Here is a 22,804-nt window from a genome sequence, read left to right on the forward strand (position 1 = left end):
GTGATCACACTGCAGTGGTGGATAGTGAACTTACACTCTGAGGGGTTTGGTATTTCTCTACGTTGGATGGGTGCCGATTGTGGCAATGGGACTGAAGGTGGAGCCGCCTGGTTTGGTAAATCTGAAAGATATTTACAGTTCTTAAAACATTAAGTTAAGAACCCTTTTGAAAAGTGTAAAAAAAAAAATCATTCTAATGAATAAGTTGACATGTTTTAAAGCTGAATGTTTTTACAAAGGGCTGCCACAGAGTAGGAACATACCACTACAGGCTCCTCTGTGCAGGGAAACATCATCAATGGCAACATCTGACCGGGCTGAGCTTCCTCTACGCCCCTCAAAGATCACCTGATTGAACAATAACATAGATTAGATTAGTTATTATAGTGTTGTATGTTTACTTTAACATGTAGAGCTATTGAAGAACATTTTGATAGTTCTCAAATATTTACTGACCTGGAACTTAACATCTGGTCTCAGGTCCACCTGTGCAAGATGCCACATGTTTCCTTGGTCTTCTCTCTTCCTCCACACCTCTTTGGCCTCATTGCCATATTGTAGAAGGTAGACGCTCAGTCCCATGGTCCAGCTGGATCCATGCATGTGGTACCAGAACTGAAGACACTGAGGTTGAGGGTCAGCACATTGTGCACTGAGGAGACGGGCCGTGTCGCCATGGACAGCACTGTCACCCTCAATGTACATATAAAAACCACCTGTAAAAGAAGTTGTGCAACACAGCCTTTGATTTGATGTAAAATAATTTCTAAAACTTTAATGTTGAATATGGTGGATTGACCTCAAGATCTCGAAAACAAGACCTACTTCCTGTTGTGTGGTCAGAGGAGGGGCCAGTCATTGATGTAGGGGTGGAGCCTCTGTGTCTTGTCCAATCAAAAACATCAGTCGCCAACTGAGTCCAAGCACAAATGTCCCTTTCAAAATCACAGTTCATGCCACAAGCTAGAGGAAAGAAGCACATTTTATTAATGATTTCATTAGTCTCTTTCTGAAAACAATGGAAGATGCAGAGAATTAATCATGGGAGTGTTATTTTCTGGCATCATCAGTCACAACAGAATGTGATCACACTGCAGTGGTGGATCGTGAACTTACACTCTGATGAGGTGTTTGGTATTTCTGCAGTTTGGATGGGTGCAGGTTGTGGCGTTGTTGCAGCTGGTGGCAATGGGACTGAAGGTGGAGCCACCTGATTTGGTAGATCTGAAAGATGTGTAAAACTCTAACATTAAGTTAAGAGCCTTTATTATGCAAAACGTAGCAGTTGTTCAACTGAATAGGTTCCCTTATTCAGTTAGTCAATTCTTGATTTTAAATCTAAATGTTTTTACTAAGGTCCGCTACAGAGTAGGAACATACCACTACAGGCTCCTCTGTGCAGTGACACGTCATCAATGGCAACATCTGACCGGGCTGAGCTTCCTCTACGCCCCTCAAAGATCACCTGATACACCAATAACAAAGATTACTGTAGATTATATTTTAGAGTTTAGTATGTTCTCTTTTAACATGTGTATTATTCAAAGAAGAATAAGTAGTTCGTTTTTACTTTTACTGACCTGGAACTTAACATCTGGTCTCAGGTCCACGTGTGCAAGATGCCACATGTTTCCTTGGTCTTCTCTCTTCCTCCACACCTCTTTGGCCTCATTGCCATATTGTAGAAGGTAGACGCTCAGTCCCATGGTCCAGCTGGAACCATGCATGTGGTACCAGAACTGAAGACACTGAGGTTGAGGGTCAGCACATTGTGCACTGAGGAGACGGGCCGTGTCGCCATGGACAGCACTGTCACCCTCAATGTACATATAAAAACCACCTGGAAATGCGGATCAGGAGACTCTTGAGCAGAGAAATTGTCATAGAATATGTGCAACAGAAATATTTATTTATTGATGTGAAATAATTGTTATTTTAATGGTTGTATGACCTCAGGACCTAGAAAACCAAACTTACTTCCTGTTGTGTGGTCAGAGGAGGGGCCAGTCATTGATGTAGGGGTGGAGCCTCTGTGTCTTGTCCAATCAAAAACATCAGTTGCCAACTGAGTCCAAGCGCAAATGTCCCTTTCAAAATCACAGTTGATGCCACAAGCTGGAGGAAAGAAGCAAATTTAATTTACTATTTCATTACTTTCTTTGTGAAAACAATGGAAGATGCAGAAAATGAATCATGGGAGTGTTATTTTCTGGCACCATCAATCATAACAGAATGTGATCACACTGCAGTGGTGGATAGTGAACTTACACGCTGAGGGGTTTGGTATTTCTCTACGTTGGATGGGTGCCGATTGTGGCAATGGGACTGAAGGTGGAGCCGCCTGGTTTGGTAAATCTGAAAGATATTTACAGTTCTTAAAACATTAAGTTAAGAACCCTTTTGAAAAGTGTAAAAAAATAAAATAATTCTAATGAATAAGTTGACATGTTTTAAAGCTGAATGTTTTTTACAAAGGGCTGCCATAGAGTAGGAACATACCACTACAGGCTCCTCTGTGCAGTGAGACATCATCAATGGCAACATCTGACCGGGCTGAGCTTCCTCTACGCCCCTCAAAGATCACCTGATTGAACAATAACATAGATTAGATTAGTTATTATAGTGTTGTATGTTTACTTTAACATGTAGAGCTATTGAAGAACATTTTGATAGTTCTCAAATATTTACTGACCTGGAACTTAACATCTGGTCTCAGGTCCACCTGTGCAAGATGCCACATGTTTCCTTGGTCTTCTCTCTTCCTCCACACCTCTTTGGCCTCATTGCCATATTGCAGAAGGTAGACGCTCAGTCCCATGGTCCAGCTGGATCCATGCATGTGGTACCAGAACTGAAGACACTGAGGTTGAGGGTCAGCACATTGTGCACTGAGGAGACGGGCCGTGTCGCCATGGACAGCACTGTCACCCTCAATGTACATATAAAAACCACCTGGAAAAGAAGTTGTGCAACACAGCTTTTGATTTGATGTGAAATAATTTCTATAACTTTAATGTTGAATATGGTGGATTGACCTCAAGATCTCGAAAACAAGACCTACTTCCTGTTGTGTGGTCAGAGGAAGGACCAGTCATTGATGTAGGGGTGGAGCCTCTGTGTCTTGTCCAATCAAAAACATCAGTCGCCAACTGAGTCCAAGCACAAATGTCCCTTTCAAAATCACAGTTCATGCCACAAGCTAGAGGAAAGAAGCACATTTTATTAATGATTTCATTAGTCTCTTTCGGAAAACAATGGAAGATGCAGATAATTAATCATAGGAGTGTTATTTTCTGGCATAATAAGTAACAACATTATGTGATCACACTGCAGTGGTGGATCGTGAACTTACACGCTGAGGTCTTTGGTATTTCTGCAGTTTGGATGGGTGCAGGTTGTGGCGTTGTTGGAGCTGGTGGCAATGGGACTGAGGGTGGAGCCACCTGGTTCGGTAATTCTGAAAGAGGTGTACAACTCTTAACAAATTAATTACGAACCTTTTTGCAAAACGTATTAGTCGTTCTACTGAATAGGCTGACTTGTTATTTTTAAATCTGAATGTTTTTACAAAGGGCTGCCACAGAGTAGGAACATACCACTACAGGCTCCTCTGTGCAGTGAAACATCATCAATGGCAACATCTGACCGGGCTGAGCTTCCTCTACGCCCCTCAAAGATCACCTGATTGAACAATAACATATGTCAGTAGATTAGCTCTAATAATTAAGTTTATTTTGAACATGGGCGTAGGTTTGGTCTCAGCTTTGGTGGGGACATCCCCCGCCCCCAATCCCCCCCCCAATCCCCCCCCCCCCCCAATCCCCCCCTCCCCAGCCGGGAATTATTTTGTTGTAAGATAAGTAACAGTGCTTTAATGGTGATTTCCTTTGTCATTTCTATTGTTCTCAATTGTAAGTCGTTGGATAAAAAGTGCCTGCTAAATGAATAAATGTAAATCTGTTGTGGTTTGATGCTGTCTTTCCTGCATACAAAATGGTTAATTAATTTTGTAGTCTATCCTATGGCTAGCAAGTTTAACCCTCCTACCAGATATTGTTATTTTGGATATTATCAATCAAATAATGATTTATTATATTTGAATAACCAACAGTGTTAACTTTTGCCTTTTTAACATTGCCAACATGTTTTTCCAGCCCATGTGTCTAAGCAAGTAGGCTACACTCACAAATACATTACATAAACAGAATGTAGAAACGAAAAATGTCTCAGATGATCCACTGTTTATGACGGCAAGATTCTAAGTTAAGGTAGGCTAATTAACATTCAGTGACTTGCTAACGTAGCATTCTATCATGATAGTGCGACTTCTATGAGTCTATCTGTGCTGCACACCCCTAATTAATGCTCCTAACCTTGAAAGATTGCAGAAGCTTCAAGCTAGGTTTAACTGTAACAATATCCTGGGTAACCAGGATCACCAGTTAATACTATTTTCCACTAGAATCTGCATTTGAAAGCCTGGTCAGTCACTACTACTGCTAGTTATTTTTGCCTACTTACACTCTGCTTTATGAAAAAGCTTCGTATGTCCCCTTTCTTCTTCTTGGGTGACATAGCTGATCTACAAAGTACAAAAAGGGGCAAAAAACCGGAATATTAAAATGTTTTACTCTGGCCTTTGTATATGGCACGCAGAGACAGCCCTGGTAACTGGTAACAGCCCCGTCGGCGTCGTCACGCGCGCACACACACACACACACACCACCCGCTCGCTCGCTGCCAGTGAGTGCAAGCACAAAAAGTAGTCCCGGCCCGCGCGTGTAGCCTGCCTGTCATACCCCGCCGCCAATCAAATTACGGCGTATCTTGTACTGTCGTCGTCCTGGCCGTTGGAATCGATCCAAATGGCAGCGCAAAGATCCAAATGCAGCGCAAATATCAAAATAGCAGTTCAAAGGAGCTTGCTAAATATTGGTGGGGACAAATTTGTCATCTCAAAATATTGATTGGGACTAGTACCTAGCGTCCCCCCCTAAACCTACGCCCTTGATTTTGAAGAAGATTATGTACTTCTCAAACTTTTCCTGACCTTGAACTTAACATCTGATATCAGGTCCACCTGTGCAAGATGCCACATGTCTCCATGGTCTTCATTCATCTTCCACACCTCCTTGCCCACATTGCCCTCAAGTATGTGGACGCTCAGTCCCATGGCCCAGCTGGAACCATGCATGTGGTACCAGAACTGAAGACACTGAGGTTGAAGGTCAGCACATTCTGGACTGAGGAGACGGGCCGTGTCGCCATAAGTTGCGCTGTCACCCTCGATGTACATATAAAAACCACCTGGACCAGGAAAAGGAGACATCTGAGTAATGGTCAAAAATGGCACATTTTACAAGATGTAAAATTGTGAATGTTGACCTACTTCCTGTTGTGTGGTCAGAGGAAGGACCAGTCATTGATGTAGGAGTGGAGCCTCTGTGTCTTGTCCAATCAAAAACATCAGTCACCATCTGAGTCCAACTGCAGATGTCCTTTTCAAAATCACAGTTCATTCTACAATCTGTCAAAACAAAGCAAACATATAATTATCATGCCAAGCAGTTAACCACAGTCTGATCCACCAATATTATGCAGCATATGAATGCCTTTATAAACATTAAAACTTAGCTCACCTATAAAGTGATGCCTGATTTCTCACAAATCCCTCTTACTTTTCAACCTCTCCCCTTTTGGTTGTGTAACGCCCACTTTTCTCAGTTCATTCATTTAACATTAATATTCACAAGACATTTTTATGTTTTTATTACATTGAAGATTAAGAATTGACATTAAAGAAAGTCTTACTTGGTTGGGGGTTGATTGAGTTTGGAGTAGTCAGATGGGGTGCCAGAGTGGTCGAGTCTGAAACTTCTGCGGATGAATCTGCCAATGAGATCAAATCAAATTAACTGAAGCTTACTTTAATCGAGTAAAATAAAAAATTCAAAAGGATTATACTTTAAGTAAATTATTTAATATCCAGTTAACAACAGCATTTCTGAAGTAGAGTTAGATTAAGACTATTCTTAAGGAGTAAAGCAAAAAAAAAAAGAGGTCACGGATCATGCCACACAAATATAATCAGATTCAAAATATGTTTATAGATCAGTCTGAAATAGATTTATATCTACAAAACTTACAATCACATGCACCATACATTATGGCCACATCATCTATGGCCACATCTGAGCTTTGATTTGAGCCCCTGATGCCTTCTATGATGACCTGAAACGGTCCATATTAGAGTATTAACAAACAGTCTTTCATCCATCATGTTTGCTTATGCACTTAATTTTGTCCTCTGAATTCATTAACAAGTAGAATGTGTTGATGTCATATCCACACACAGCGACTTACCTGGAATGGCTGTTGTGGTTGGATTTCAACCTGGCCTTGGTACCAGCTGTTGCCCTGGTTGTTGGTTTTGGACCACATTTTGATGGCATGGTTGTTCTCATATATGTAGAGGTTGAGAGACATAGCACTTGCCTGGCCGTACATGTGGAACCAGAAACTCAAACACTGCCTGCCGGAAGTGTTGCAGACAGGACTCATCATTCGGGCTGAGTCGCCATGGACCACACTATCCCCCTCAATATACATGTAAAAGCCACCTATATATAACAGTCAGAGAAGTGAATGAGACAGTAAAAAAAGTTTTCAGTTGTTTTACCCAGGTATTGAGTGGGACACGGACCCAATGTCTACATGAAATCTGCTCCACAGAATTCCAACAGAATCCCGTAATCTATTTCATATTTTATTAACCAATTTTCCCAGCAAACTTACTTCCTGTGGTGTGGTCACTGGGTGGTCCAGTGAAGTTTGATGGCGTTGTCCCTGACCATCTGGTCCAATCAAAACTGTCTTGGATAAGTTGCTCCCACCCACATTCATCCTGATCAAAGTTACAGCTCCACAGGCAACCTGTATGATGACAAAGGAATTAAAAATTTTATATACACTGCTCGGCCAAAAAGAAAGAAAGAAAGTAAATCACTGTTTGGATTTAAATAGGCAAGAGCTTGAATTCATTGAAAGTCTTTATGATGTGCTGGAGTAGTATGAGATCTTGACCAAAAACGGATGCACCTCTTGATGGAAATAACATCACAACATTTATTTCCATCAAGAGGTGCATCAATTTTTGGTCAAGATCTTGTATTGACAATGCAAGAGTCCATCACTCTGTAAAGTCTCCTCCAGCACATCCCAAGGACTTTCAATGAATTTAAGGTCTGGACTCAGAGGTGCCAATTCATGTGTGAATATGATTCTTCATTCTCCCTCAGTCCCAACCCTTCTTTCTCAATTTGAGCTTGATTAAAGGTTCTCTAAGCGATGTCGGGTGACGTCACTTCTTGTTGACGTTTAAAGTATTGTCAAACAAAACGGAGGCTAGCTAGACCCTCCCTCCTCCTCCGCGCACTAACCACCCAAACCCCGCCCCCAAGTCCTTCTTGTCGGTGATTGGCTGGAACTGTTTGTCATGTTTCGGGGAGCGGGTCGCCGCAGTTTGTTTTTGTTGCTGTTTGTGGAGCCTGGGCTGTCTACAGAGATCGCGTTTCTTTACAGTGTGTTCAGGGGACAGGCAGCCAGCGGTTAGTGAGGAGATGTTTGCTGTATGTGACAAAAAATGTTTTGGCCTAAAAAACGCGTGACATCGCTTAGAACACCTTTAATCTTGGCTATGTCATCCTGGAATATGGCCATGATGTTTCTTCCTACATGGTTGTTTAAGAAATGCAAATCTACACACCATCAATTAGGGTTAGAAGAAGTGTTGCCAAACATATAACATACTATAAACATCATAAACACTGCAATAATGATCCAGCCATAGACTCTTAAGCATTTTAAATCCATACTGCAACTCTGGATTTAACTTCTTTTTTTTTTTTTTTTTTTACTTTTTTTGGTCTGGGCAGTACATATAAAGAAAGAGAGAAAGACTGCTTACTTGCAGATGGTGGGGTTGGTGTGGGGTTGTCTGTTGGTGGTGGTGAAGGATTGGCAACTGTATGGAAGCAGAAAAAGTTCAGAGATTTAAGGTTTCATTTGAGTTGTTGCCTGACCATTTTTTCATCTACTATACTGAAATAAATAAATGATTTAGCAAACTATTCCTATGTTAAGTCAAGGCAGGGTTATTTATATACAATGATAATTGTTTTACATTAAACAATAAAGAAAAAATATAAAAACCATGTAAATGTTAAGTTGAAAATTATTTTATAACATATTGAAGTTTATAAAAAGTAAAAAAAATCAAAAGATACAGACATTTTTTTTTCAAAAAAGAAAAAGAATTGTGCAGCAAACATAAACATGTATATGTATATATTTTTTATTCCACATTTGAAAGTTCAAAAAGACAAATATGATTTTAGAATATTATTGAACGATATATAGAATAAAAGACTATGCACTTACAACAGAAGGTGTGATTTCTCCAGTCTGGCAGAAACACCTCTGCTATCTCACAAGCAGACACATAGTCCTCCAAAGAGGTGCAGAGCAGAGCCATGTCCCCCTGGGAAATACAGTAATCAGAAACGCAGCTGCTGACGTAGATCTGTGGTGGAACGAACCAGTGGCACTCTTTGAAAGCATCTTCAAACAGTTCACTGCACTTTGTAAATGCATCATCCTCCAGGTCTGGATGACACGCAGGGGGGTCTGGAGAGCCATCACTACAACTGGGGAAAGATAGGGAGGAGGGGGAGGGGGGGGCAGTACATTATGTATTTTAATATTACAATATACACTCACCGGCCACTTTATTAGGTACACCTGTCCAACTGCTCGTTAACACTTAATTTCTAAGCAGCCAATCACATGGCGGCAACTCAGTGCATTTAGGCATGTAGACATGGTCAAGACAATCTCCTGCAGTTCAAACCAAGCATCAGTATGGGGAAGAAAGTTGATTTGAGTGGCTTTGAACGTGGCATGATTGTTGGTGCCAGAAGGGCTGGTCTGAGTATTTCAGAAACTGCTAATCTTCTGGGATTTTCACGCACAACCATCTCTAGGGTTTACAGAGAATGGTCCGAAAAAGAAAAAACATCCAGTGAGCGGCAGTTCTGTGGGCGGAAATGCCTTGTTGATGCCAGAGGTCAGAGGAGAATGGCCAGACTGGTTCGAGCTGATAGAAGGGCAACAGTGACTGAAATAACCACTCGTTACAACCGAGGTATGCAGCAAAGCATTTGTGAAGCCACAACACGCACAACCTTGAGGCGGATGGGCTACAACAGCAGAAGACTCCACCGGGTACCACTCATCTCCACTACAAATAGGAAAAAGAGGCTACAATTTGCAAGAGCTCACCAAAATTGAACAGTTGAAGACTGGAAAAATGTTGCCTGGTCTGATGAGTCTCGATTTCTGTTGAGACATTCAGATGTTAGAGTCAGAATTTGGCGTAAACAGAATGAGAACATGGAACCATCATGCCTTGTTACCACTGTGCAGGCTGGTGGTGGTGGTGTAATGGTGTGGGGGATGTTTTCCTGGCACACTTTAGGCCCCTTAGTGCCATTTGGGCATCGTTTAAATGCCACGGCCTACCTGAGCATTGTTTCTGACCATGTCCATCCCTTTATGGCCAGCATGTACCCATCCTCTGATGGCTACTTCCACCATGTCACAAAGCTCTAATCATTTCAAATTGGTTTCTTGAACATGACAATGAGTTCACTGTACTAAAATGGCCTCCACAGTCACCAGATCTCAACCCAATAGAGCATCTTTGGGATGTGGTGGAACGGGAGATTCGCATCATGGATGTGCAGCCGACAAATCTGCGGCAACTGTGTGATGCCATCATGTCAATATGGACCAAACTCCCTGAGGAATGCTTCCAGCACCTTGTTGAATCTATGCCACGAAGAATTGAGGCAGTTCTGAAGGCAAAAGGGGGTCCAACCCGTTACTAGCATGGGGTACCTAATAAAGTGGCCGGTGAGTGTAGCTTTTTATAATAATAAATGGATACATAATCATTAATTAATTTAAATAGTGTGGCAGACGTTTTTTATGCCCCTTTGTAATGGGCATTCGATGAATCAATCACAGTCACATACCCAGTTTAAAGGGATAGTTCACCCAAAAATTAAAAATAGCCCATGATTTACTCACCCTCAAGTCATCCTAGGTGTATATGACATTCTTCTTTCAGACAAATACAATCGGAGTTGTATAAAAAAATGTCCAGGCTCTTCCAAGCTTTATAATGGCAGTGAATGGATGTATATTTTTTGAAGTCCATCAAAAGTGCATCCGTCCATTATAAAAGAGCACCACACGGCTCTGGGGGGTTAATAAAGGCCTTCTGAAGTGAAGCGATGTGTTTGTGTAAGAAAAATATCCACAATTAAAACTTTATCGACTAAAATAGCAGACGCTGTATACGCATCAATTTTTTTAATATTTTTTTTTATATAGGCTACCTCTGATTGTATTCGTCTGAAAAAAGAATAGCCTATAGGCCTACATATGACTTGAGGGTGAGTAAATCATGGGCTAATTAAAAAGTTTTGGGTGAACTATCCCTTTAAAGTCGCTTGGTGAATGAATCGTGAACTATTTATGACTGAATCATTCAAAGCGGTTTTGTGAACAGGATCAGCCAATTCATTACGATTACGATTCATTCACGAATCGGTCATTGCAACATCGCCAAAAAAGCTAGAGTGAATGTAATTTGCAGAGAATAATAACTTAAATTTCAGTCTGCTTATCTCACTATCATATGGCTTTATACGAATTAGCCTATGTTGTTTTTTGCAATTTGGAGCCTGAACGCCCCAGTAGCCTCATGATGAATGAACTATCCCTTTAAATCGTCAGGTGCAAACACATTTAGAGTTTTTTCTTTTTTGTTTGCTGGAGGGGAACAGTTTGTCCTTTTTTACGGATTCAACTGAATATTATAGGACTTATTACGAATTCTCTGAGGATTCAGTAAGCTCTTACGGCCAGTAACTGTCGTTGGTGTTCCAGCTGCTGGCGAACTCGTGCGAATCCGCTACTGTGTTGCCGTCGGGTGTCAGAAAATCGTCGAACTGAGTTCCGGAGTAGGTGCCGCACAGGCCGCACAACACTCCTCTGTAGCGTTCATCCACCTGGACGAACAGCCTGGCGTTTCCAAACAGCAGCCTCAGACCGAAGTTTGTATCAACTTGGGTGTAAGGTCCTGACTGAGACACAAACACAGAAGAACCAAACTCCACGGGGAGGCGGACCCGACTACCGTTTACCTGGAGGGGGGAAGAAAACAAGGTGAGGAGTTCTCTTTCATCATCTCGTTTCGAGATCCACCTATGGGAAGGGCATCCGTACCTGACCTCTGCAGAAGCATCCAATTGCACCAAGTCTGGCTAACAGACAGAAGCGCGCAGCCAATGCCAGGTGAGGCCACACCCCCTTACCTACGGGCATATCACAGCTGGGCGCGCTGCTATTCCTCAGTTGACATTCGCTTCTCGCGATCTCTGCATTGACACAGTTCGGTTGGATTAACGTTACGCTGCTCACTTTCGAGTCTTCAGGAGGACATATCGCATTCGCCAGATCAGCCTCCGCCAGACGTGAGTGACAGTCGTTTCTTCAGCCTATCCGCTGTGTTTTTTGCATCCGGAGCCGCCCGAGCTCTCGCTGTCCTTCACCTGCTCCTCCTTTACATGGCTGCCCGCCACGGATTTTTCCGAGTTCTTCACCGCTGGCCCGCCCATGGCTATGTGACCGTCTAAACAGCCGCTTCCCCCGGGGAACAGCCCAGCACGACGAGCCTGCCCGGCCGCGTGTGGTGCTCTCATCGCCGCTATAAGGACCCTCTCGTTCTGCTTGGGCTTAACACGCTCAAGCTTTGGAGAACCCGGGGAATTGCGGTCATTGTAATTGCTGCCCATGTAGCTTTTACTAAGCCGGCTTTTAGTTGCACGACACAGCGCGCCGTGCTCGGCCTTTCTGACTCGGAGGAGAGACACGGTGATGATGACGCGCTACCGGGGGACTCCCGGAGCGCCACCTCTCTAAAATATTTGAGCTGACATCAGCCCAATCCGCATTCCCTGAAGAGGACATCTTCGCGGGAAAACCTCACTCTCGTTGACGAACCGGTCGGTTCCGGCGACGGGGATGACGCGGTCCTTTTAGCGTTCCCTAGGCTAGCGTTCACGCGGCTTTGCCTCCGTCCATCCTCCTGGAAGTTTGTGAGCGAGCGGCCGTTCGTTTCAACATTGTGTGGCCAGCTCCACAGAGCGCCACCGACCAGGATAGGAATATGTACGACGGGTAAACGCTGGGACCACCGCCCAGTCTGAACGGCCGGAGCGTCCCGCTAGACTGTTAACACGGTCTCACGGGCCTTGATTTGTTACGATTACGTGTTGAGGTTTTCAATGTATGCCTTCCTAGGAAGGCGGTCCCGAACGCAAGCGGCCTGCCTGTTGTTCGACCATTGGGAGTAACGTTAACTAACAGGGTCTCCCACCTACGGTCGGTTAATCCCCTCGCGTGGCTGCCCGGCCCGTATGTTAGTGGACGTTGTGTGTGTGTGTCCCCCTCCCCCCCACAACAACAAGTTACGGGGGAGGGGGCTGTCGTGAGGAAAAGTACATAGCAGTGTTACCACACCGCACGCACTTGGTTCCCCTCACCCAGTTATTAAAGGCTTCGGCCCCAGTGTTTCCCAACACAAACACACACATTACTAAACAACACATTTAATAAACGAATCAAATGAATTCGTGCAGATTTATATATCTGCCAGCGGCAACATAGAGAGCAAATCTCTCTGATCCCATGCATGTCGCCCTGAGTCCGTCCACAAGAGGTCGCCATTGCCTCATAAATCAACCAACTGGGCTCACACAGCTCAGTTGCGGCTGTCCAGCCGATGTGTTTTTAGTGGACGTTGTGTGTGTAAGGCCCCTGTGTTCCCCAACACAAAACACACACATAACTAAATAACACAAAAAAAAAAAAAAAAAAAAAAAAAACCGCATTAAATAAATCCGTTACAGAGAGAGTATCTCTCTCCGCGGATATTATTTTTCTGCCTGCACTTGAGACTGCCCAGTTCATGTGTTCAGGAGATATGTGGTTTTCCCACTTTTGGGGACACCTTGTGAGGGAAAGTTCAGTACAGTGGACACCACACTATGTTTCCCTCACTCTGTCAATAAAGGCTTTGGCCCCAGTGTTTGCCCAACACAAAACACACAAAGCTACGAATCAAATGAATTCGTTTTGGAGAGAAGACCTCTCTCCGCAAAGAAAACTTCTCACTGGAGAGAGAGGAAATCCCTCCAAACCCCTGCATGTTGCCTCTAGTGTTCCCACTAGATGGCGCCTTTGCATCACAAATGAACCAGCTGGGCCCATACAGCTCCGCTCCGGCCCGAGCGGGGGCGCTCGCGAGTCACAAAGCGGCTTGGCAAGCCGTTTCAGCGCCCGAGTGGGTTTTTGCGTACTGTAACCCAGGGTTACAAGCTGCAGTTTGCAATAAAACCTCCGCATTTCAACGGCGTTCTCTCTTCTCACACAGAAGAAAACGCCTCACACATTCTGAAAGAGGAAATTTCCTCCCTCCTAACAAGGGAGCGATTCAGATGGTGCCACCCAATCTGATAAACCATGGTTTTTATTCCTGGTATTTTCATGTTCCAAAAGGCGTGGCGCCCCCCCGCCCTATATTGGACCTTCGAGTGTTGAACAAACATTTGAGGAAATTCAATTTCAGAATGTGACACAAGCCTCTCTCGCCTGTGCCATAAAGCAGAACGACTGGTTCACATCAGTCGATCTGAAAGATGCTTTCTTTCACATAAGCATCTACCCTCCACACAGGAAATATCTTCGTTTCGCCTACCAAGGCGTTTGTTACGAATTCACAGTTCTTCCGTTCGGGTGCAATTTGAGTCCCCGAACTTTCTGTCTGTGTGTGGAGGTGGGCGTGGCGCCCCTGAGACTATCAGGGCTGAGAATTCTGACTTACTGGCTCATCATAGCCAAATCAAAGGAGAAGGTGTCGCTGGACACCGGCCGGGTGCTCGCACACATCACATCCCTCGGGTTCAAGGTGAATGCGAGCGAAAACAATCTGACTCCCAGTCAGAATGTCATTTTCCTGGGCTTGGAATTGAACTCAGTCTCCATGCGAGCGCGTCTCTCTCAAGAGCGCGTTCGCTCGCTGATGGACTGTCTGTCTCAGTTCAGTGAAGGGGCGAGAGTACAATATCGCACATGCCTCAGGCTGCAGGATCTCATGGCTTCATCTATCCAAGTTGTGCCATTGGTCTCCTGAGAATGAGAACGTTCACGAAATGGGTTTTGTACACTACATTTCAGCCCGATTTGCGATCTCTGCCGCTCGGTAACGATGACGCGCGCCTGCTCGGCGGCCTTGCGCCATTGGGTGAGCGAGAACTTTTACGCACGGGGAACCCCCCCTCGGGACGGTACGATGCGAAAAGTTTTGACGACAGATGCGTCCTTAACAGGCTGGGGAACCACCCAGGAAGGCAGAACGGTGAACGGTCTGTGGCTGAGCAGACTACGTTCAGCGCACATTAACTATTTAGAGCTTTTACTATTTGGAAAGCTCTGAATCATTTTCTGCCTCGCCTGCAGGGACATCACGTTCTAGTACGGTGCGATAATACCACGGTAGTGGCTTATATCAACCGTCAGGGTGGCATGCGCTCGTCAAAACTCCACGCTCTAGCTTACAGGCTTTTGGTGTGGAGCAGACAGGTTTTTCTGTCATTACGCGTGACTCATGTCCCGGGCATTCGGAACAGAGGCGCGGATCTGCTATCGAGGGGAAACCCAATCCACGGGGATTGGCGTCTTCACCCGCAGATAGTGGAGAGGTTATGGATGAGATGGGACAGGCAGCCGTAGATCTTTTCGCCTCGCGCGAAAATCACCATTGTCCTATGTTCTTCTCGCTAAAGGACATGGACGCGCCCCTCGGGGCAGACGCACTGGCCCACCCATGGCCCAAAGTGCTGTTGTATGCTTTTCCTCCCCTGTGCCTGATAATTTTCACTCTGGCCAGGGTGAGAGAGCACGGCCTGTCTCTCACTCTAATAGCACCCAGGTGGCCCAAAGCCCCATGGCTGGCAGAGATAATCCCTCTGTTATACGCCGAGCCATGGCGCCTCCCCCCTCGCACGGACATACTGTCCCAAGCCAACGGGGAGATTTACCACCCCCACCCGGACAGGGTGGCTCTCTGGGCCTGGCCCGTGAGAGGACGAACCAAAATGCACTGGGGCTCCCGCCGCGTGTAATCGCCACTACTCAGAAGGCCAGGGCCGTTTCCGCGCGATCCCTATATGGCTGTGAGTGGCAAGTGTTCGAAGGGTGGTATGATGGGCGTGGTTTCACATCTTATCAGTGCTCGGTGCCTGATATTTTGTGTTTCCTGCAAGACCTCATGGAAAGAGGCAGGTCCTTTTCCACTATTAAGGTCTACCTGGCTGCGATTTCAGCCTGTCATGTGGGTTTTGGGGCTCCACCGTCAGGCAGCACCCTCTAACCCGCAGATTTATGGAGGGTGCACGCCGCTCTTTGCTGGTCATCAGGAGATCTGTTGAATCTGTCCCAGAGTGGGACCTCTCCATGGTGCTGGAAGCGCGGTCTCTGTATCCTTTTGAGCCTCTGGGGAGTATTTCCCTTAAGCTGCTGTCCCTCAAGACAGCTTTGCTCTCGGCCTTGGCATCTGCTAAACGGGTCAGTGAGCTACATGCACTCTCGGTTCACCCCTCGTGCGCCAAATTCTCCCTAAGTGGAGATAAGGTTTTCCTTAAGCCTAACCCGGCCTTCATGCCGAAATGCTTCCCTGCGTTCACGTCGGAGGTTTTGGAGCTATCCGCTTTTCACCCTCCACCCTTTGCCTCCCCGGAGGATCAGGGGCTGAATGCTCTGTGTCCCGTCCGTGCTCTGCAAGCATAATGACCAGGACCAGTGCTTTCCGCAAGAGCGACCAGCTCTTTGTTTCTAGGGCTCCCCTGCACAAGGGGAGTCCCATTTCAAAGCAATGCCTCTCACATTGGCTTGTGGACGCTATACTATGGCTTATGAAGCAAAGGGAGTGCAGCCCCCAAGGGGCATCAGAGCTCATTCCACAAGGGGCTTAGCCGCCTCTTGGGCTTTGTTCAGGGGAGTGCCACTGCAGGACATCTGCTCCGCGGCCAGCTGGGCCTCTCCTCATACCTTTGAGCGTTACTACCGGTTGGATGTCACCGGAACTTCGGTGGCACACTCGGTCCTAGGGGTAGGGTCCTCTTAGCCCTTTCCCACAGCCCCGTTTGGTTAACCAACGAGGAGTGAATGGGCCGGCTGGCCATGTTCATTCCTGTCACCAAGCATTCGCATTCCTTCTTGGGTTTAGCTATGTGCATTGGTGGTGCGGGGGCCATTATCATGTATGTGTCTCATGCATGTTTCATGCCCTGCTTGTCCACAGCAGTTAGCGTGGCGGAAAACTTGCAGGGTCATGTTTGTGGGACGTGTCAGGCACCGCCTCTCTGAGGTGACCGTCCTTCTCTGGCCTTCAGAACCTCACTGGTAGTGTATTGGGCAATCGGGGAGCTGTCCATGTCTCTCCCATAGGTGGATCTCGAAACGAGATGATGAAAGAGAACAATAGGTTACTGTCGTAACCCCGGTTCTCTGAAACATCGAGTGGAGAGATCCACCAGCCTTGCCCCGCTTGCCGCACGAGAAGCGAATATACTGACTGAGGAATAGCAGCGCGCCCAGCTGTGATATGCCCGTAGGTAAGGGGGTGTGGCCTCACCTGGCATTGGCTGCGCGCTTCTGTCTGTTAGCCAGACTTGGTGCAATTGGATGCTTCTGCAGAGGTCAGGTACGGATGCCCTTCCCATAGGTGGATCTCTCCACTCGATGTTTCAGAGAACCGGGGTTACGACAGTAACCTATTGTTTTTCAGTGGATCTCATGAAGCCTGTGAAGAACATGTCTAATGGAAAATAGAGCTATATTTAGACCATTAAGATGTACAATCACATATATTTTTATTAATTAGCATGATATATTTGTGTTACTGTAACTACAATTAGGCTACTGTTAGGCATTTTCCACATTACCGTGGAATATGAGAGTATGTATTTTTGCATTACAGTATTGAGGCAATGCACTTGTTGTTTTAAGCATGTTTAAAAACAAGACTTCATCCCCCGGTTTCATAGATGAGGTTTAAGCCTATCCCAGACTAAAATGCATGTTTGAGCTGTTTTAATGAAAGCAACTTGCACTGGCATGTGTGTCAATGCCATTGTTTTGTCTCAAGATGCACACCAGTAATGTTGTTTTCTAAGGCAGGTTTATAAAAGCTACTTAAATGCCCTAATTGAACTAAGGCCTAATCCTGACTTAATCTAAGCTTTGTTTGTGAAACCAGGCCTTCATGTCTTAAATTGTCACTATGGGGAAATAATGCAATGGTCCTAAAGTAAGCTTCATTTTATGGAATATATATATTTTTTTCTTGTGATTTTGGATTAAAATGACAGGTGCGTATTTTTGAAAGGATATTTGTGATGTTCAGCTTTTAAGACTGGGGCATTATACAACATTTAATATGATAACATAGATTCTGCCAAAACACTGTTTATCTATTCTGCTATAAAATCATGATACATTTAATGTAGGATCTCCTTAAAACTGTCTAAGATGCTTTCAGAAGCTTCTGTCATTTAGCTGTAGCTTATGCAAAGTTGGCACAGTTGTATTGTAGTAAACATAACTGGAGTAACTTTATTAATCTGCTGGGAACTATGTTAGAATGGTTAATGTTTGATAATGGATATTTTATAATAGTCCCAAATCATTGTCAATCATAAAAATGTGCTTAGATTTGTTAAAACTGGGTCATGCATTTGCTGGCACATTGTTTTATCTTTAATTTAAGGGCCAGAGAGTGTTATGTTCCTGATAAAATCAGTTAAAGTGTCTGAGCCACAAAAGTGCTTGTGATTTAATATATTTTTTTTTTTAAGTGACCGGTTTAAACCTGCATATCAGAAATCTGATTATGTCAAGTAGAAGTCACTATCAGGACACTCCTCAAATGTTATCTTTTGAATTATGGCATATTATGTCATAAGCAAACATATTTCTTATCACTTACCTTTTAAAATATGAACATTTTACTTACTGTAAACACTAATTATTATGAGTCATACATTCTAGATGGCAGCTCCTGACAAAATGTTTTCCACGAACTGCCCATATCATGAAAGATTAGGGAAGTGCTACGTGGAGAACTATGTGGAGGCCTTATAAACTTCCCCTCACTGTACTCTAATACAATACTTAGTTTGCTTGCCTGGTTCTCTGATCATATCTTTCTTCCTCTAGTTTCTGATCACTTATCTAATCACCAGATAGGCTTTGATGTGTAAATGTGGACAGTCATCTGTATGATGTTACCAAAATACATTTTCTTACTCAGTACTTTTGTCTTGTTTCTCAGTACAAATATCCAGTACAAATAAACTCTTAAATCAAGATACATTTGCTTGAGAATCAAAACGACTTATAAGATATTAAGTCTTGTTTTCTAAAAAAAAAGAAAAGAAAAGTGTAATTGAGTGAGTTTATGCTTATAATAGAAAAACTATCTGCCAACGGGGTCAGAAAAAAAAATAATAATTCAAAGGAAAATAAGATTTTTTTTGTTGTTGTTCTTTTTTTTTTTTTTTTTTGCAAGACTAGATCTATTGCTTCTCAAGTAAATGTGTTCTCTTGTTTAGATATTTGTACTGGAAAGCAAGACAAAATTACTGAGTAAGAAATTACTGTTGGAAGTTTCATTAAATCTTTTTGGACTGGGTAGTTTTGAGTTTAAAAGTTATTTTTAAGTTTTCATAGTAAGCTGGAGCAACAATATCTCATTCCTCATGAAATGATTCCTTTGGTGTGCATATGCTATGGACATTTGTTAATAATGAGACTTAAAATGGTTAAATGGTCTATTTGTGGTGTAACTGAATAAATAGTTTTAAAATAAACGGTGATAATATGGCCAACTCTGAATGAATGACAAAAACAAGACACTCACATAAACCAGCTCGTTCTTCCCGATGACAATGTGTAGGCCTTCCATGTCAAGAGCTACAGAGTTAAGAGAGGAAGTTGCAGAGTTGTTGCGTCCCTCGTTTCGTGCGGTTATTGTGAACTGGGTGCCAGTAGGCCCACAGGTCTTTGCTATTGTGTAGTTGCAGGTTCCCCAGAAGGAGTAGGCCTTGCCATCGAAAGTGATGTAATGGGGGTCACCGTAGACACTGCAGGTCACCGGACTGGACAGGAAACAACCTTTGACACCGTCTTTAACCATGCACACTTCATCAGCCGTGCAGGAAGCAGATGAGCAGTGAATGTTCCCATGGCCCAAACACTGGCACTGTTGCTCACATTCACCCTCCATAAATGTCTCACTGATCTGGATAGGACAGGATGAGAAAGATTTATGGACACATATAAAAATTGATGATTTATGGATTGGACACATAAAATTTAATAATAATAAAAAAAGTATCTCTCTCTCTCTCTCTCTCTCTCTCTCTCTCTCTCTCTCTCTCTCTCTCTCTCTCTCTCTCTCTCTCTCTCTCTCTCTCTCTCTCTCTCTCTCTCTCTCTCTCTCTCTCTCTCTCTCTATATATATATATATATATATATATATATATATATATATATATATATATATATACAGTATATATACATGGCTAAGCTTATTTACCGAATAATGCTGTCCATTAGCCCAACATCCACAGTCTTTAGCTTGCACACATGCTCCTCCGCTGAGCATGAAGCCATCGTCACACTCGCAACGCTCCTCACATATCCCACAAGGCCCTGCAGTGTCCAGGCTGGAGCAGGTCTTGGGACAGCCACTGGCACAAGCGTTATGGTGGCTGTGTAGGCCACATGACACAGCTACAGCAGAAACAAGATGAATCAAACATACAGTAATTCATCAAAAATAAATGTACAGTACGTTTCCCAGTGCCTGATAGATTTACAGTACGTTTCCCAGTGCCTGATAGATTTACAGTACGTTTCCCAGTGCCTGATAGTTTTACAGTACGTTTCCCAGTGCCTTGTTAGATTTACAGTATGTTTCCCAGTGCCTGATAGATTTACAGGACGTTTCCCAGGGCCCTTTGTGGTTTGTAATGGAAAGTTACGGGTCAGCTGGCGAAGGTGTGGGAGAATATTAATTAATAACCAGTGAGTAAGTCGAGTACTTCTGTGTGGATTGTTAGGTGGAGACTGGACTGCTGATTACAGAGGTCTGAGATAGGCCTTTTGCTCAACAGTGGCTTAAATCAAGTAGTCTGATCTGACACGTCAAGCCTTAATTTATATTTATGATTTGCTTAACAATACTGGCAGTACTTGAATCGCTTGTCTGTATACTTGCCCATTGTTTCATAGCCTTGGGTGGAGATGAGATAATAAGGCTTTAAAGCAATATTCAAGGTTAAATGCATTTTACTAGTGCTCAAGGCCCGTTTCACACGTGCTGTGCGTGAGCAGCAGTGTGTTCGTTTTTTGTTGATATTTGATGTTTATTTTTTTCTGCCTATTTTAAGATGTGAAGGTTAATTTGTTAAAAACTTAAAGCGATTGTTATAAGTTAAATACATCAATCTGAGGCATTTTAATAGCAATTTGAATATATTATTATTATCTCTAATAAATGAATAATGAATATTTCTAAATAAGTATTAATTTTTTTTTTAATAGTAAACAAAGATTGATTTTGCTGCATTCACAGTGAACTAAGATGTTGAAAACACTGGATACTTGTGTAAACACAGTGCGGTGCTTCACTCTTTTGTAGCCTTTTGTGATTTGAATATCACACTAAGCCTTATCACAATTAAAATTTTAGGTCATTTGACACATGCTTTGCGCCAAAGAAATGGCTCAAAACATGTAATGTTTTATCTTAGGAGAAGTGGAGTTATGGAGTTTTTCAAAGCATTCCTATCTCTGTTATTATGAGCAAAATCTTCTGTGTTGTACATCATAATGTTGATTTGAGCATAATGCCTACTTGCAGTATAAACAAAGTAGTATAGATAGATTTATAATATTTATAATATACTATTTATTGGTTAACACCCATTGATTAAAACAATTATTGGCTTATTGGCCATAATATTGGTTCTTGCTAATGCACTTTTTACATGGACCAAAGTCCACCATCAATAATTATGTCAGTAAAGCATAATCAATGTGTATTCACCTATAAAAGTCAATTTAAAAAGACAACTTGATCAAATAATAATAATAATAAACAGATTTAACTGATTTACTGATTTTGAGTTTTATTTATCCTAAAACGTTTTTTTTTTGTTGATAATTTTAGCTATTGTTAGCCACTTACGACAGAATGTTGAGTTCCTCCAGTCCGCAACAGGGATCCCAACTTTGTCGCAGGTGGCACTGAAGGCCTCAATGGCATTGCAGAGTGCAGCAGGATCTCCGTGAGTTGTACACATATCGAACATGCAGTTTTGGAAGAAACTATCTGCATTGAGAACAGATGAGCATCCTGAGAATGGTCCCTGTCTGGATGTCAGCAGACCGCAGTAAACCTCGCTGGCGTACTGCTGCTCCTCTGCACCTGTACAGACCCTAGGCAGGGTGGGCTCATCACACACACTCTGCCCTAAAACACGAGCGTCCTGCACAAGTGACCCGTCTATGACCATCAAGTCGTCTTCTGTCTCCTGGTTGAAGTTGCCGCACATGCCACAGATTCTGTTCGAGTAATGGCTGGGGATGATCACTTGAACAGCACCGGAATGCATGTAGAAGACAGACAGTTTGAAATCTGTCTGAAGGACCAAAGCATCTCCCTGGGCATTAACCGTAACTCTATTTCCCCTCATGAGTAGAGGGAGATCCTTCCAGATCCCATTAACCTGATTAGAACAACAATAGAAGGTGGTTAAGACAAAAATGATAATCATACATTTTGGTTAGCGGTTGACCGATATATTGCTAAAGCCGATATATCGGCTGATATTTGGTATTTTTCAATTGCCGGCATCGACTCTTTCTCTAGACACGCACAATCGAAAAAACCTTCAATCCTTGATTTCAAAGTATGCTGCGCTATTTATCCAGTTGGCCACTGTTTTATTCATGTCATATTCAATATAAAATTAGCGTTACCTGGTCTTTACTTGAAAAGATTACTGAGTTGGGTACATTGCTTACTTCCATTTTATGTACAGGTCCTTCTAAAAAAATTAGCATATTGTGATAAAGTTCATTATTTTCGATAATGTAATGATAAAAATTAAACTTTCATATATTTTAGATTCATTGCACACCAACTGAAATATTTCAGGTCTTTTATTGTTTTAATACTGATGATTTTGGCATACAGCTCATGAAAACCCAAAATTCCTGTCTCAAACAATTTGCATATTTCATCTGACCAATAAAAGAAGTGTTTTTAATACAAAAAAAGAGTCAACCTTCAAATAATTATGTTCAGTTATGCACTAAATAGTCAATACTTGGTCGGGAATCCTTTTGCAGAAATGACTGCTTCAATGCGGCGTGGCATGGAGGCAATCAGCCTGTGGCACTGCTGAGGTGTTATGGAGGCCCAGGATGCTTCGATAGCGGCCTTAAGCTCATCCAGAGTGTTGGGTCTTGCGTCTCTCAACTTTCTCTTCACAATATCCCACAGATTCTCTATGGGGTTCAGGTCAAGAGAGCTGGCAGGCCAATT

General features: G+C 43.3%; 1 protein-coding gene across 1 annotated transcript in view; it reads right to left on the bottom strand.

Annotated features, from left to right (window-relative positions):
- The window catches only part of wu:fb63a08 (MAM and LDL-receptor class A domain-containing protein 1), a 33,999-nt gene that overhangs the window by 4,750 nt on the left and 6,445 nt on the right, over positions 1-22,804 (bottom strand). The window contains 26 exon segments of the mRNA XM_056253523.1: positions 35-121; positions 264-348; positions 457-716; positions 826-963; positions 1,117-1,224; positions 1,381-1,465; positions 1,581-1,840; positions 1,978-2,115; positions 2,269-2,355; positions 2,500-2,584; positions 2,693-2,952; positions 3,062-3,199; positions 3,353-3,457; positions 3,597-3,681; positions 5,051-5,307; positions 5,390-5,527; positions 5,812-5,889; positions 6,147-6,231; positions 6,364-6,620; positions 6,796-6,933; positions 7,967-8,023; positions 8,440-8,705; positions 10,987-11,270; positions 19,109-19,489; positions 19,787-19,983; positions 21,443-21,983. Coding sequence (XP_056109498.1) covers positions 35-121; positions 264-348; positions 457-716; positions 826-963; positions 1,117-1,224; positions 1,381-1,465; positions 1,581-1,840; positions 1,978-2,115; positions 2,269-2,355; positions 2,500-2,584; positions 2,693-2,952; positions 3,062-3,199; positions 3,353-3,457; positions 3,597-3,681; positions 5,051-5,307; positions 5,390-5,527; positions 5,812-5,889; positions 6,147-6,231; positions 6,364-6,620; positions 6,796-6,933; positions 7,967-8,023; positions 8,440-8,705; positions 10,987-11,270; positions 19,109-19,489; positions 19,787-19,983; positions 21,443-21,983 — 4,600 coding nt within the window.

Source organism: Rhinichthys klamathensis, unplaced genomic scaffold (genome assembly GCF_029890125.1).
Source record: "Rhinichthys klamathensis goyatoka isolate OS25496 unplaced genomic scaffold, OSU_Roscu_1.1 h1tg000105l_1, whole genome shotgun sequence".
Lineage (NCBI taxonomy): Eukaryota > Metazoa > Chordata > Actinopteri > Cypriniformes > Leuciscidae > Rhinichthys > Rhinichthys klamathensis.